Source organism: Carassius auratus, chromosome 13 (assembly GCF_003368295.1).
Source record: "Carassius auratus strain Wakin chromosome 13, ASM336829v1, whole genome shotgun sequence".
Classification (NCBI taxonomy): domain Eukaryota; kingdom Metazoa; phylum Chordata; class Actinopteri; order Cypriniformes; family Cyprinidae; genus Carassius; species Carassius auratus.
Window position 1 is genome coordinate 15,612,661 of NC_039255.1, and position 16,694 is coordinate 15,629,354.

General features: G+C 41.4%; 1 protein-coding gene across 1 annotated transcript; it reads left to right on the forward strand.

Moving 5' to 3' along the window:
- The first annotated feature begins 1,029 nt into the window (after positions 1 to 1,029).
- On the forward strand, positions 1,030 to 12,949 carry LOC113112829 (gamma-aminobutyric acid receptor subunit gamma-1). The gene is made up of 9 exons (XM_026278723.1): positions 1,030 to 1,547; positions 2,956 to 3,116; positions 4,458 to 4,525; positions 4,700 to 4,920; positions 5,182 to 5,264; positions 5,725 to 5,862; positions 11,687 to 11,839; positions 11,976 to 12,175; positions 12,404 to 12,949. The coding sequence occupies exons 1-9, from the start codon at positions 1,477 to 1,479 to the stop codon at positions 12,677 to 12,679; spliced, it is 1,371 nt and encodes a 456-aa protein (XP_026134508.1). The 5' UTR covers positions 1,030 to 1,476; the 3' UTR covers positions 12,680 to 12,949.
- The last annotated feature ends 3,745 nt before the right edge of the window (positions 12,950 to 16,694 follow it).

The following is a 16,694-nucleotide window of genomic DNA, read 5'->3' on the forward strand; positions in this document are numbered from 1 at the left end:
TACTATGCACTATAAATCAAATTAATGTGATGTTCTGATACACATCTGATATTTCAAACTTTTAAATGACTTTTTAAACGATGTTATAATTTGAATCAGAATTCAAGTAATGATGGAAAAAAGAAGAGGAAACCGTCTTGGCTCTGGCAAGTGTCTATTTCTGCTCTTCTTTCTGCATGGAACTCTCCATGGTGCTGAGAATAATAGAGTATAGAGCTGAATGAACAGTCAGTTAGTCTGTATATATCAAGAATATTGTAATATTGCAAAGTTGTCTTAAAATGGTAATCCCATAGGTGTAATGTTTTTTTTACTGTACTGTAAAATCTGTATATTCTATCAAAAAACCTACACCTAACCCTAACCCTCACAGGAAACTGTACATTTTTACTTTCTCAAAAAAACTCATTCTGTATGATTTATAAGTGTTATGAAAAATGAGGACATGGGTTATGTCCTCATAAATCACCCTCTCCTTGTAATACCTCACAAAACAAGAGCACACACACACATACACTAAGTTTTTGTGTTTTATGACACTCCACAGACATAATTATTTGTATAGTCTATTGTAGAAACGTTAAATTCCATCCCCTAAACCCGTACAGTAAACATTCAGAAAGCATAGACCTAGGCCTAATTGTATATGATGTAGGCTATAAGCCGTTTTCAAACAACTATTCAGTGACCTTAAAAGTTATAGAGACGAGGATGCTACCATAGCAACATACTTAGGCATATATTTCCATTATCATTTTATCATATATTTTAAATGATTAAAATGATCATAAACCACAACAAAACCAGTGGACTGTTTGCCGTCTCTAATATTAGTCATGCTAACTGTTTTATAAATGGCGAAACCCCTACCAATTACAAAACTACACAGGAAACTACTGGGAGAGATGTCTTCAGAAAGCTCATTTACACACACACACACACACACACACACACACACACAATAAAAAAACAACACTACATAAAATCATTTCTACCCTCTTTATGCAATTTATGGTTAAATTTGATCATAGCCTAAGCTACTTTGTACATCTTGGTACAGCGCCATGGAAAATGTCGCATTTGTCACTTTATTAACCCCAACAACAGCAAAACGAAGTAAAGGTTTCATCAATCACATCTTGATGTAAATCCTCTGAGGTAGAGCCGTCAGCTCTTTTCCTACAGGCAGTTTCTAATAGTAATCGTTCCCGGAGCATCGAGAGCGTCTCACTCAGCAGAACGCGGGATGGAAGCAGTGGTGCCGCAATCAGCGAAATCCCGCATTCACCATTCACATCCACACCGCGCGTGCTGCCTGCCTTATAGACCACAGGCTCAAGCTATATGAATGTGACTAAACAACAACTAACAGCATACCCCGACGCCTTCAACCACCGTGTTGAGAATCGCTTAAATCACACAAAGGTTTGATCGTCTTTTAGCTTTAATTCATTTTGGAGACCGAGCGTGCGCGCGATGGTTCTGCTGCATCGCCGTCGGAGAAAAGAGACGCTGGTCTGGCTGCTACCCGGTCTGCTTGGAGTCTGGTAAGTTTTCTCTTCATAGGGGGCAAAAGTAACAAGGGATGCAATCAACATGAATACTAAAATAGCCCTTGACCGACAACACACTTGGACAGTCCACCACGCGGGCATCTGGCTTCATTCTGTAGCGCGAAGTGCTGCAGAACGTTTGTTTTTTTTTACGATTTTCTTGTAGCACATCAAATTTATCAACCTAACATTTCCACCTATAACTGTCGATCACGACACGTGGAGTTTTGCGTACACTGAATACATTTGAGAATAATAATACAGACAAGTGACAGCTTTGCTCAGGGCATTCGTCTTTCTAGCGTGGACGTGCAGTGTCAGTCTTGAGGAGATCTGAGCCAGCAATCGGCTACAGTTCAACAAACAGCACCCCAACTACATTTTTTTTTTCACACAGTAATAGATTTTGCATCCTCACATGGGTATTTCACAATTTATGCGTTGTAAATGTTACACATAAGTTGTAGCCTAGTTTACATTAACACTTATGTTGGCTCGCGCTACTTTGGTTTCCTTCCTTCATTTGTTGGTCTTCAAATAACTGTGTCTCTCATATTAGCCCTCAAAGGTCATTCAGAGGCTATTGTTGTGTCCAGACATATTATTCTGTCTGGTCTTAGTTTCCATTGACAGCCTGCTTTTTAACCACTCAGTGCTGTGCCTACGGGGATCAATAACCTACATTCTCTACACCCACATGGGTCTCATCCACAGGGATGCTTCATATCGATTTATGTACCATTTAGATGTTTTGTTTATAGACAAAGCTCAAACGTTTAATCACGGTTTGTCTGTTTTTTTTGTGTGTGTGTTTTTTTGAAGATACATATTTAGACCTTTCAGATGTGAACACATTTTAATCAGTTTTATTTGTTTAAATGTCACATTTAGATAAATGGTCTGCCGTCAAAATAAAAGCCTTGAACACATCGGCCAAGCAAAAAAACGTATCTGCCGATGCCGATATTTAAAAAAATGGCAAATATATAGGCAATATACCAGTCAACCACTACAAGAGGGCGAGTGTGAGAGGGAGTTGTGGGTGATAATTTAAACCCCTCACCTTCAGCTGTCCCCTCCTTCCACTGCCAGAACACATCTTCATTAATCACTGCATTCTTTTATTAGAACCTCCTCTTTGTATCTCCTGCACTATGCTCATTTAAAAAAACTCCTCTAAGATGACTTCTTTTATTTGTTCTTCCTGTTAAACTCATCATACAAATCCTCTCTTTCTCCGTCTGTCATACCTTAAACCATTCGCTCGCTCTTTAGAGTTTAAGCTCCTTATATAAACTGACTCCTCTTTTAACTACTCTCAATTTAAAATCTAATATTGCTCTATTATTTACCTCACTACTGTCTGTCTACTCACAACGGTTTGTCTCTGTTTTTATGACAGCATGGCATTTGGCCCGATCAAAGCAGAGGAGGAAGATTACGAGGATGTCCCCATAAATAAAACTTGGGTTTTATCACCAAAGGTCTATGAGAGCGACGTCACCCTTATCCTAAACAAATTGCTGCAAGGTTATGACAACAAACTGAGACCAGATATCGGAGGCAAGTCCATTTTTTTGAACGGTTGTGCTTATATCCAGGCCCAAGCAGGATCTGTGCACACAAATTGCCTGCAGATTCTAGGCTTGTTTATGACCTTCAACACAGTGTTACATTTTATGGGTAACTGAACATTTTTATAATTATAAGATAATGTCATCATTATTAGAAAACCATGTGAAGAGGAACACACTGTGACAATTAAACCCTCCAAGTAGTTCAGAGTTTCTCTGTAATCATCATTTTTACTTTACTATCAGCATTATTACAATGTTAAATGAAAAAGTGCTAGGCTTTAGGGTCTTTCTGGTGTTTTTCTCTACACCAGAGCTATACAGGTCACTTTATTCTCAGTACATCAGTGTTCTGGAAGCGGCGCAGCTGACTAGAGTTCAGTTATTTAAGAGGATTTATCTTGGTGTTGTTCGGGTACAATAGACCCAAATCACTATTGATCTTCCTTTTTTATCTGTGTTTCATGTGACTGAGATAGAGGCAGAGAGTGTAAGTATGAGAAGAACAGTTAATCAGAGCGCAGAGCAAGTGCTGAGGAACTGCAGGTCAGCAAGCTGAGTTTTTGTTATTTGTCACATCTCTGTGACTGGCTGCGACAGGAATATTTATGAAACTGTTAAGATGAGGATTCAGGCAGCTTTGAGTAATTTTTGTGGCTGTTATAAGAAACATGAACTGGTTTGCAGCCCATTTCGCTTTTGTAATGAGATGTATTTCTGAGCAAAACAGGATATTCAGAGACAAAATTCAGTCGTATCCACTGATTAGGAATTGATTGGATGGTTAAATATAGGGCGGAGCCAAACTGAATGTGAGTTTGCTAAAAATAGCTGCCTATTGGTTTTGCTATTGGCTACTGGTTAACATTATTCAATAGCCCAAAATGTGTGCAAAAAGAGAAAGGAAAAAGAAGAAGAGGAAGTAAATAAATGATTAAAGCTAATGAATACAAACGCATTTTTCTATGGAAGCCAATTTCCAGCACAGAATTATGTGAGAGAACATAAACTTGCAACTGCGAGATAAAAATGTGCAATTCTGAGAAGAAAAATCCAAATTGTGAGACATAAACATGCAACTGTGAGAAAAAAAGTCAAAACTGTATGATAAAAAGTCTCAATTACCTTTTTCTTCCTAAAAACTTCCTAAAATGCATGCTAAATACAGGCTATTTGTATATGTATACATATATATTTTTTAATTAAATCACTTACTGTGTTATTATATTGTTTTGATATTATAAATATGTATTTCATTTATTTTTAGTTTTTTATTTGATAGCTATGATTAACAATTATTGTAATTTGAATGTTTGTAATTATATTCTAGTGAGACCAACTGTGATTGAGACGGCAGTATATGTGAACAGCATTGGCCCAGTAGATCCCATCAATATGGTGAGCAGAGATGTACAATAATACATTATGTTCAGAGCTGTAAAAAACAGACACTCTAAACAACCGTATAGATCCTTTTTACAATCATCAAATCCACTTTCACAACCAATACCCACATAATTTCACAGTAACAAAAGCAACGGCCAGACCTCTCATTGTTTGGTGTTTTTTTAGGAGTACACAATAGACATCTTCTTTGCTCAGACGTGGTACGACAGCAGACTCAAATTCAACAGCTCAATGAAACTCCTCATGCTCAACAGCAACATGGTCGGAAAAATCTGGATCCCTGACACTTTTTTCCGCAACTCTCGTAAATCTGACGCCCACTGGATCACGACACCCAATCGCCTTCTGCGGCTTTGGAGCAATGGGAGAGTGATGTATACTCTAAGGTGAGTCCACGGTTAACTTTAAGAGCTGAGTGAATGTTGTCCTCATATTCCTGTCCTGTAGCATTTGCTTTTGTACCTGATGACACCCGCTGTCTGTTGCAGCATGTTTAAGCCATTACATCTGATTCACATTTATGTCAGGGACTGTTAAATCAGACTGAGTGTGTTCATAGATCAAAGCCTGCACAAATGCACTACCTCTTAAATGTCACAATCAACATTTTTTTGGTTTTGCTATTGTCTATGATTCTTTTTTGTTAGGTTGACTATTAATGCGGAATGCTACCTTAAGCTGCATAACTTTCCCATGGATGAACATTCGTGCCCTCTGGAGTTTTCAAGCTGTAGGTGTTAAATTCTTATTTCAATCTGTCACTCAGCCTCAGTCCTGTCCTGAACGCTGCCAGGCAGCCAATCCCCATACATTGCATCTTTCAGCCAACCATGCATTGCCAGTATTGGTCAGCCAAATTTTAGCATTGCAGAAGGTCTGCACCAACTACCATCCTCTAACCTTGCAATGAGTGAGGACAGATATCATACTTCTCCAGCTGTCGCTCCATCCCCTATCTCCTCTTCTCAGTCTATGTCACGTCTCCATCTGTTATTAGCATCATGCCTCAGCTTCTCATGTGTCATCATCCTCTGTGGGCACGGGAAGGGCATGCTGCGCTTTAGTCTAACAGAGTGCTGCCGCCTGAAGCCTCAGTGCCATTCTACCATCACTGTAACTTCTTATCACTTACAAACCGAAATGAAAGTTCACATGTAATCCGGTGGATGTGATTTTGTGTCTATTTGCAGATGGGTATCCAAAGAATGAGATCCAGTATAGATGGCAGCGTCGTTCGGTTGAGGTTGCAGACCAGCGGTACTGGAGGCTTTACCAGTTTGCTTTTGTGGGTCTACGGAACAGTTCTGACGTGGCACACACTCAATCTGGTATGAGAAGAAAAAAAGAAGAAAGAAAAAAGAAGAAATGATGATGGCCGATTTTTTGGCATTAATAATAATAACTACAACAATAAATGAGCAAATAATTTTATTCTTAATCTTCAAATAATATAAGTTATTAATAATAATAATGATAATACATGAGTGGTTATTTTATTATTATTAATAATAATTATTATCATTATTAATCGTGTTACTATTAATAGTAGATTTTGAGTTGTCACTATTATTATTGTTACTACTACTGATGATATAACGAAGATTAATAGTATCAGTAGATCTGTGGTACTAATAATAATAATAACAATAATAATAATAATAATGATCATAATAAATGAGCAGATATTATTAATAGTAAATAGTGTTATTTTAAATAATAATAGCAATTATTTTGGTTTGAAGTAACATTAATAATAACAGTAGATTATAATATAAGTAAAATAAGTAATAATAATAATAAGAAGAAGAAGATGTAACGACAGGTAAATGAGGAGGAAGCAATTGCAGGCAATAAGATGATGTTTATTAGAAAGAGAGTCCAGAATGTTGGCAATGGCAAGGAAGGTCTACGGTGGCGTGAGAAGAGCTGGATGGTGAAGTCGATGGTGCAGGTGAAGGAGGTCAATGGGTGAAACCAGGAACAGACCGGAACACTGACACGAGGACGACAACACAAATCCAATCCAGCACACGAACACGGAAGACGGTAATCCAACTAGGACACGGAGACATGAGAGAGGATCTGACAACAGAGAGAGAGCGAGGTGAGTATAAGTAGCTGAGGTGTGATGAAGATCAGCTGGAGCGAGACAATCAACACCCAGGTGATGACAATCAACTAAACGAGCACATGGAGACAACGTAAGTACAAAAACAACCACAAAACATGACACGGAGGAAACACTGGATTTCCTACCGTGACAGTACCCTCTCCCCTAGGACGTCACCTGACGTTCCCAGCCTGCTTTACCTGTAGATTGTAATCATCTATAAGGTGGTGATCCAATATGTCCCGAGCAGGAACCCAGCTTCTCTCCTCCGGACCGTAACCCTCCCAATCCACCAAGTACTGAAAACCGCGTCCCCTCCGTCTAGAGTCCAGAATACGATTAACCGAATAGGTGGTTTCCCCATTAACGAGACGAGGCGGGGGGGGAACCGGGGCAGGCGGATTAAGACGGGAAGAAATCACCGATTTAATTTTGGACACATGGAACACGGGATGAATCCTCCTGTACGCCGGAGGAAGGCTAAGACGCACGGTTACCGGATTAATAATCTTGGTAATAGAAAACGGGCCAATAAATTTGGGAGCAAGTTTGTTAGAAACGGAACGCATAGGAATATTCTGGGTAGAAAGCCACTCTTTGACCGACGACGTAACGGGGAGGCTTCGACCGGTGGCGATCGGCCTTAGCCTTGGTGCGCGACCTAGCCTGGAGCAGAGCTCTGCGAGCTCTGGTCCAGGTGCGGTGACACCTCTGGACTAGTGCGTGTGCGGAGGGGACCGAAACCTCGGATTCCGTACTGACAAAATTAGGTGGTTGGTACCCTAAACTACACTTAAATGGAGACATGCCCGTAGATGACACTGGCAAAGAATTGTGTGCGTACTCCACAACTGAGAGTTGCTGACACCAGGACGAAGGATTACTGGAAGCCAAACATCGCAAAACCCTCTCGACATCCTGATTGGCTCGTTCGGTTTGACCATTGCTCTGGGGATGGAACCCGGAAGAAAGACTAACAGTCGCTCCTAACAATTTACAAAATTCTCGCCAAAATTTGGACACAAATTGGGGACCCCTGTCAGAAACCACGTCTGTCGGAAGGCCATGTATGCGGAAGACGTGGTCAATGACAGCTACCGCTGTTTCCTTGGCTGAAGGTAATTTGGGCAAGGGAATAAAATGAGTCGCCTTCGAGAACCGGTCCACTACGGTTAAAATCACCGTATTGCCTTTAGAGGGCGGGAGGGCGGTGATAAAATCTAGCGAAATGTGGGACCAGGGTCTTGAAGGGACAGACAGCGGTAAAAGTAACCCATCTGGAGGTCGATTGGAGGTCTTACCAATAGCGCAAACTGAACAAGCCAAGACGAAATCGTGGACGTCACGAGCCATACCAGGCCACCAAAATCGTTGCTTGACTAGAAATCTAGTTCTACTAACCCCTGGGTGACAAGCAACACTGGAACAATGACCCCACTGGAGAACGTCTGACCGTAACCCCTTCGGCACAAACAATCGGTTCGGTGGGCAACGAGCCGGGGGCGTTACCCCTTCTAAGGCGGTCAACACCTTCGATTCGACCTCCCATCTGAGCGCGGAGATAATGATGGTCCCCGGTAAAATGGGCTCGGGAGTAGCAGTACGATCGGAACGCTCAAAAAGACGGGATAAAGCATCGGGTTTGATGTTTTTGGAACCCGGCCGGTAAGAAAGTGTAAAATCGAAACGACCGAAAAACAATGCCCACCGAGCCTGCCTGGAGTTAAGTCTTTTGGCGGTTCTAATGTATTCGAGATTCTTATGGTCCGTCCATACAATGAAAGGTACACCTGACCCCTCAAGCCAGTGACGCCATTCTTCCAGTGCAAGTTTGACTGCCAACAACTCTCGATTGCCAATGTCATAATTAACTTCTGCAGGAGATAAACGGTGAGAATAATACGCGCACGGATGCACCTTTCCGTCTGAGGATGCGCGTTGGGATAACACTGCTCCTACCCCCACCTCTGACGCGTCGACCTCCACTATGAATTGACGTGAGCGATCAGGGGTGACGAGAATGGGAGCTGAAACAAAGCAGCTTTTCAGTTTGGCAAACGCAGCCTCAGCTGCGTCTGACCACCTGAACGTCAAACTAGGGGAGGTCAAGGCGGTCAGAGGAGCGGCTAGTTGGCTGAAATTGCGAATGAAACGCCGGTAAAAATTGGCGAACCCCAGAAATCTCTGCAGGGCCTTGCGAGACTCTGGGGATGGCCAATTTACCACAGCCTTAACCTTCTCAGGATCCATGCGAACACCCTCAGTCGAAATGATGTGTCCTAGAAAAGAAACAGACTGTGCATGAAAAACGCATTTCTCTGCCTTGACAAACAATCCATTCTCTAGCAACCGCAGAAGCACTCGTCGTACGTGTTGCACGTGTTCCTGGAGAGACGAAGAAAAAATCAATATGTCATCCAGGTAAACATATATGAACAGATCGACCATGTCTCGCAACACGTCATTAACGAGTGCTTGAAAGACTGCCGGCGAGTTGGTTAGCCCGAACGGCATCACGCAGTACTCAAAATGGCCTCTAGGGGTGTTAAAGGCAGTCTTCCACTCATCCCCCTCCCTGATGCGGACCAAATGATAAGCATTACGTAAGTCCAATTTAGTGAAAACGGACGCTCCCTGCAACCTCTCAAAAGCTGAAGACATAAGTGGCAAAGGATAGGTATTCTTTACCGTTATGTTGTTCAGCCCTCGGTAGTCAATGCAAGGTCGCAAGGATCCGTCCTTCTTTCCCACAAAAAAGAACCCCGCCCCCGCTGGAGAAGAAGAAGGGCGGATAAACCCCGTTGCTAGAGAACTGGATATATATTTCTCCATGGCCGCCGTCTCTGGAATAGACAAAGAATATAACTTGCCCTTAGGCGGAGAAGTACCTGGCAATAACTCTATCGCACAGTCATAGGGACGATGAGGAGGAAGAGAATCAGCACGAGACTTACTGAACACCTCCTTCAGGTCGTGGTACTCCGCGGGCACGTTAGCCAAATCCACTGCTTCCCCCTGAAACACAGACTCAGAAACATTAACACCAGCAGACAAAAGACAAGACAAATGACATTCCTCGCTCCAGCTAACCACGGATCCAAGGCGCCAATTGATCCTGGGGTTGTGTTTCTGAAGCCAGGTGTGACCGAGAAAGATGGGGGATTGAGGTGAGTCCGTGATGTAGAATGAGATCTCCTCAGTATGGTTGCCAGATGTGATGAGAGAAACAGGTAAGGTGGTCTGTGTGATGACTGGTAATCTGTGTCCGTTGAGCGCAAAGGGTGCAATGGGGTGTTTGAGGGAGGTGAGAGGAATGTTAAGCTTACAAGCAAACTTGAAGTCCATGAAACTACCCTCTGCCCCAGAATCCAACAAAGCGTGATGATCGAGTGCGTGAGTGGACCACCGTAGACTCACCGGAAGGAGTGTCGATGTAGATGAGGTCTTCCTGGCAGAGATCCCACCCGATAGTAGCCTCTGTTTTACTATCGGGCTTGGTCTTTTACCGGACAACGCTGGATATGATGTTCTTGGCTGCCGCAGTATAAACATAGTCCCAGGGATCTCCGCCTGATCCTCTCCTCCCGGGAGAGCCGAGCTTGCCCCACCTGCATGGGTTCAAGATCTCCCGGTGGGCTGACCGCAACCTCTGAGCGCTGACACTGAGCCTCCGGTCTGTTCGCGAGGACTGCTCTCCCCCTCCGTCTGGCGGCTTGATCGAGTCGGTTGTCAACTCTGATGGTGAGATCAATCAGGCTATTGAGAGAAGTGGGGAGCTCGACGGCGCGGATCTCCTGTTGGATGCGGTCAGCCAACCCATGCAGGAAGTGATCCCACTGCGCCTCTTCGTTCCACTTACACTCCGCCGCCAGGGTGCGGAACTCAATCGAGTAATCGGATACGGACCTGTCCTCTTGACGTAGGTCCGTGAGAAGTCTAGCCGCTTCCCTCCCGGCGACGGAGCGGTCGAAGACCCGTCTCATCTCCTCCGAAAGGGCGTGGAACGAGGCACAGCAGCTGTCTTGATTCTCCCACACCGCCGTCCCCCAGAGGGCAGCCCTTCCCGTCAGTAGTGACAAGACGAATGCCACCTTCATTTCCTCGGTGTAGAACGTGCGGGGCTGCATGGCGAAGTGCAGAGAACAATGAGACAGGAATGAACGACAAAACTCTGGCTCACCCGCATATTTCTCAGGGATGGGGAGGCGTGGTTCGGGCTGGGAAATACCCCCGGAGACGATCGGCGGTGTGGGTGGCGTGGGAGGCGCAGCGGGTGGCTGTTGTTGTTGGTGTTGAGTCTGGAGAGCGAGCTCGGACACCTTCGTCACCATTGCTTGGAAGGCTCGACCCATCTCATCTATCGCCTTGTCTTGGCGATCCATACGACCCACGGCTCTCTGCAGAAATTCCTCCAGATGAGATGGGGAGCGATCGCCTGCTGCTTCCATGATGGTCAGATCCTTCTGTAACGACAGGTAAATGAGGAGGAAGCAATTGCAGGCAATAAGATGATGTTTATTAGAAAGAGAGTCCAGAATGTTGGCAATGGCAAGGAAGGTCTACGGTGGCGTGAGAAGAGCTGGATGGTGAAGTCGATGGTGCAGGTGAAGGAGGTCAATGGGTGAAACCAGGAACAGACCGGAACACTGACACGAGGACGACAACACAAATCCAATCCAGCACACGAACACGGAAGACGGTAATCCAACTAGGACACGGAGACATGAGAGAGGATCTGACAACAGAGAGAGAGCGAGGTGAGTATAAGTAGCTGAGGTGTGATGAAGATCAGCTGGAGCGAGACAATCAACACCCAGGTGATGACAATCAACTAAACGAGCACATGGAGACAACGTAAGTACAAAAACAACCACAAAACATGACACGGAGGAAACACTGGATTTCCTACCGTGACAGAAGAAGAAAGAATGCATGAGTTATAATTATAGTTCTTATCAGGAGTCATTGATTATAATATCTTTTCTGATGCATAATTACTGTCAAAAAATGTCTAAAACGCCTTTTATCTTGTATTAATATAGGGGAATATGTAGTTATGACCATTTTCTTTGACCTAAGCCGGAGAATGGGCTACTTCACCATCCAGACCTATATCCCCTGCAGTATGATAGTGGTTTTGTCCTGGGTCTCCTTCTGGATTAACAAGGATGCCGTGCCTGCCAGAACATCTTTAGGTAATTTCAAATCTTCAGAATTAATACAAATCAATAGCATTTGATATGTGAACGCATTACACAAGTGCATGTGATCATTAAAAAAGGAAGTGCTTCAGTTGGTTTCCTCAATTATTGTGCATCTTGACTGGCTTAGGTATCACAACTGTGCTCACCATGACAACCCTAAGCACCATATCGAGGAAGTCCTTGCCGAAGGTGTCGTACGTGACAGCCATGGATCTGTTTGTGTCTGTCTGCTTCATCTTTACCTTTGCTGCTCTTATGGAATACGGGACCCTGCATTATTTCACAAGCAATCGACAGAACAAGAAGACCAAATCAGGGCATGCACAGGTGAATGAACTTCATTCTGTTATTAAAGGGCCAATTCATCTAAAAAAAGATTATTCTTTTATTTACTCAGATTCATGTCATTCAAAATGTGTATACATTTCTGTGGAAAACAAAATAAGAAATTCTGTGCTCTTTTTCGTACAATTACAGTGAATGGGACTCAGCACCTTTACACCTTTATTTGTTTTAGCAATGAAGCAGTAGTAACCTTGCTGTTCCTCTGTGTAGAAACCCAGCAGGGTTAACAGCAGACCTGGGACATCTCTGCTGCAGATGAACAATATTGCACCCTACCACGAGGATGACGATTATGCATATGAATGTCTGGATGGGAAAGACTGCGCCAGTTTCTTCTGCTGCTTTGATGATTGTCGCTCCGGAGCTTGGCGTGAAAACAGAATGCATGTCCATGTCTCCAAAATTGACTCCTACTCCCGAATTTTCTTCCCAACTGCCTTTGGCCTCTTCAACCTTGTCTACTGGATTGGATATCTGTATCTTTAAAGATGCTGGGCAAGTTAAAGAGGAACTCAGTTATAGTAATATTTGCAAATCATCTGTAAATTCCCCATCTGCTAAATCTGGCAGCATAAATCTTTAAGAGAAGTGCAGGTGTGAGGATTTATTTGGATGTATTATTACTTGATGTATCTTTAACTGTACCTGGGAAGGATTTGAATCTTAGAAGGACGATAAATGTGATTCTGCGCTGATGCCAACTGAATATTACCAGCAATTTTGGGTTTTTGAGAAGGATGATCTCTTAAAAATGATCTCTTTAAAACACCTTTACATTTTATTATTATTATTATTTTTTACTGCAATATTAGCATCATGTTAATTGCAACTATGACAGAACTTCTTCAGGTTATTATCTCTCTGGCTGAAGCAAATATTATTTTTTGCTCTTAAAACTAGATATATTACTTCTGGTACAAATTTTTCAAGAGAAAAAAAATGTTGCTACACATTAGAAAACTAATATTTACATGTTAATCTATCAGAATTTTTTATTTATTTTAAACTTAAAATAGCTACAGTTCTTTGTGAATTACCTGCGTTACTAAACAAACCAAAGCATAGATATCTAAAGGTTACATGAATAGTATTTTGTTCTGCTCAAGAATTACCCAAAAGCCATTTACTTGGAATTAGCCTCTAATGATACTGTGAAATGTTCTTGACTTGAAATAATAAGCTGTCTCTGCAATAGATGACACAAAGAAATGCCAGTGTGCTCAAGATAAAAGGGTCCACGTGCAATTTTTTATATATCAAACAAAAGAAATAGAGCAGCCCTTACAATTCACAGATGTTCAGTGTCCTTTAATACAAATAAGAGTTAATCTCTCTCCTTTGTATTCAAGATGGCATTTCATCTCTCCTCACGAATGGCTAGATTTCTGTCTGTAATTGCATGACTCATCTGAGCTCCTAAGGCTAATCAACCCATATTTGGAAACGGTTCTGATGGAGTTTATTCAGCAGAAGAGTTTTTTACAGACCCGTCACAAACAGTCTCAAAACTACAACGTCTTCATAACACAAACCATAGATGCCTTCTCTACTGGTAATAGTCTAATTCAATTGTCTTAAATTAGGTTAAATCTGATCTCAGAGTCCTATTTGATGTGAGAAACAGATGAACAGAGTGTGCGAGCAATAGTTGACTTTACTCTCAAAACATCTGTACACATAAATTACAAGTGTTTTTCTCAATCTCCTGCTGTGCTTTCGGCTGTTGCTTGTTTTATTTGATGTTTCCATGTGGTTTGTCTTTTGCTGGGTGTTATCTTGATCTGTTGTCTCCCTTTCTGAACATCTGTTATGTATTGTGTTGTGCCCTGTATCTTGATATATTCTGTACTATTGTCTTTCTTAATGACAGCCTCACAGTTTCAGACTCATGCAACAACCAGATGACAATACAAATAAGAATATAGAGAAAGGTAACCTATTTGTATTGTTATGGCAAGAATATCTATTAGACTTAATCTGTTTAACACCCTTAATAATACACATCAGTGACCTTCATGTATCTGTGTGAGTGCGTGCATGTGTGTCTGTACGTGAGTGGGTATTCAAAGCAGACTCCGTCACTCACCGTACATCTCTGCAATCTGCTCTCAACTTGTTCTAGGTGTTGTCATCGTGTCTTCTGTAAGTGCTAACCTTCATGCTTTTTATGTGTTCATATATTTTTGTAGCATTGAACACTGTGAGTAATAAAACAGTGCCTGCAAAACAATGATAAAACTCTATGCTCTCTCAAACTCTTGATGATTCACAACTTATCAAAACCAAAAAAATGCTGGGATAAAAAATATGAATGTAGAAATTAAACCCTCATGCAGTTATTCTGGTAACAATGCTTTGTTAATATCGCAATTAGTTTTATAATTATTGCCACAAGTGAATGAGCAACAACATTTTCATACAAAAGTTAAATTTCAGTCATTTATGGATCTTAATTGTTATTTCACACATCAGGGAGGAATATGAGTTACATCATCTTAGAGAGGACGTGAGTAAACACTTCATACTTGATACATCTACAAAATCCAAAATGTAAAGTGATTTAAATGGAATAAATTTCACCCAAAATGGAAATGATGCCATATTTTACTCACCCTTGTGTCTGTTTGACTTTTTTTCATCTGTAAAACAAAAGGAGGAATTCAATACAGTTTCTTTTTGTGTTTTATGGAACAAAGACATTCATAAAGAATAGAAGTGGGTGAATAAATGTCTGAAATATCCATTTAAAGAAATAATTCAGCCAAAGATAAAAATATGCTGAGAATTTACTCCCTCTCAATCCAAGAAGTAGATGGTTTGTCAACAAGACGTTATTGATTGACTGCAGTCATGTTATGGATTTTTGTGATTTTCATCAGATGTTTGAACTCTTACTCTGACAGTGAGCGAGCTACAAGAAGAAACAAACTAATTTACATCTTAGATGGCCTGAGGTTCAGTAAATTTACAGCAAGTTTTCAGTTGTTAAACTATTCTTTTAGATTAAGTTCCACCTTTACTGAGTGATTGTGGAATGTTTTTACTTCCACATTTGCTAACGTGTGTATTAGACCCATGACTCAAATGTCACAAAAACAGAAAACCTTTATTTGTGAGAGATAGCCTTTTCTCTCTTCCTTCCAAACTTCACTCCCCCTTCTGCTTTCTTTATGTTCACTCCCTTCTTGACAGTTTAAACCCACTCTATATACTTTCTATCATTGTCAGGGATCCATTACAGGCATCTGTGAATATCATATTTATAAAATGAAGAGTGTTGTTTAACTGCCGTCTCGATGATAGACATTTGGTTGGAGGATGAAGAGAGAACTAAAAGATGATTTTTCTGAGAGTTTAGAACAGCACAAACCATTTTAAGCTTTGCTGTGATAAGAACTATCCTTATCACTGCACTGGGAGACAGCTTTGGTTGTTTCTCTTCCCTGCTTGCTGAGTAATTGTTTTGTAGCCTTTCTACTTATTGAATGCAGCATTAGGACTGAATGATATGATGCCTTGTTTACTGTACTGCGAATGACTGAAAATGAAAAAGTATACAGGACACAAAGTGTTACAGTTTACGCTGCCGGAAGGAACACGGAGCCGAGGATAAATGAAATAAGGTTTTATTATCCAACATAGGCATTATCCAAACATGGATCACAGAGGAAGACACACGTAAGTAGCAAGTAGACCTGACCAAACAGAACTGAAAGGACAAGGCTTATGTACAAAGGATAATTGGGGAAACACAGGTGGATGGCAGGGACATGGAACACATGGGGAAAAGAATAGACACACCTGGGAACTAATCAAACCAAATACGGAAGACAGAAACTGGGTCACAGGGGCAAATACACACTAAAAGTGTCCAGGTATGTAACACAAAGCTGAGAAAAATATGTTTGAAAAAAAGAAAAATGTTGCAGTTGAGTGAGATATTTACATAAAAGCCTCTACAAATCAAAAATATCTCATTGCAGCAACAGTAGTTAAAGCAGCATGAATAAACCAGCTTGAACATTGTGTTGTTCATTACATACTGCACATTGTCAGGTTATACATTTTTCATATCTCAAACTGTCCTGTAGCTGCATAAAAGGATGTGCTTGTTTCTTCCGTACATGAGGACATCAATGCGTTCTCAATTCAAGCAAACATTCACCAATATGTCATGAAGAAAAGACAGCTGGAGAGTATATTCAGCATGAAAACAAATAACTTTGACAAAAGAAAGAGGGGAAGACATAGAAACTGAATTTTTAACTCGACACAGCTACAAAAACATTTGAACTAGACTGAGAGACAATTTTAAGGCTTTGCAGGTGTTTTGAGTTAATAAGCTGATTAGAGTGTGGCACCCGGTGTCTTCAAAATTGAACCTTTTCACAATATAAAAATTTTCTGATGTACCTAATTTGGGATTTTCCTTAGTTGCCAGTTATAATCATCAACATTAAAAAAAATCAACATTTGAAATATATCAGCTAAAAACTTTTTT

Bases quoted from the DNA above. Each gene is read 5' to 3' on its own strand.
- LOC113112829 (XM_026278723.1), top strand. From the start codon at position 1,477: ATGGTTCTGCTGCATCGCCGTCGGAGAAAAGAGACGCTGGTCTGGCTG. The intron at 3,117-4,457 runs GCAAGTCCATTT...ATTATATTCTAG, and splicing joins ACTGAGACCAGATATCGGAG to TGAGACCAACTGTGATTGAG. The intron at 4,526-4,699 runs GTGAGCAGAGAT...GTGTTTTTTTAG, and splicing joins CAGTAGATCCCATCAATATG to GAGTACACAATAGACATCTT.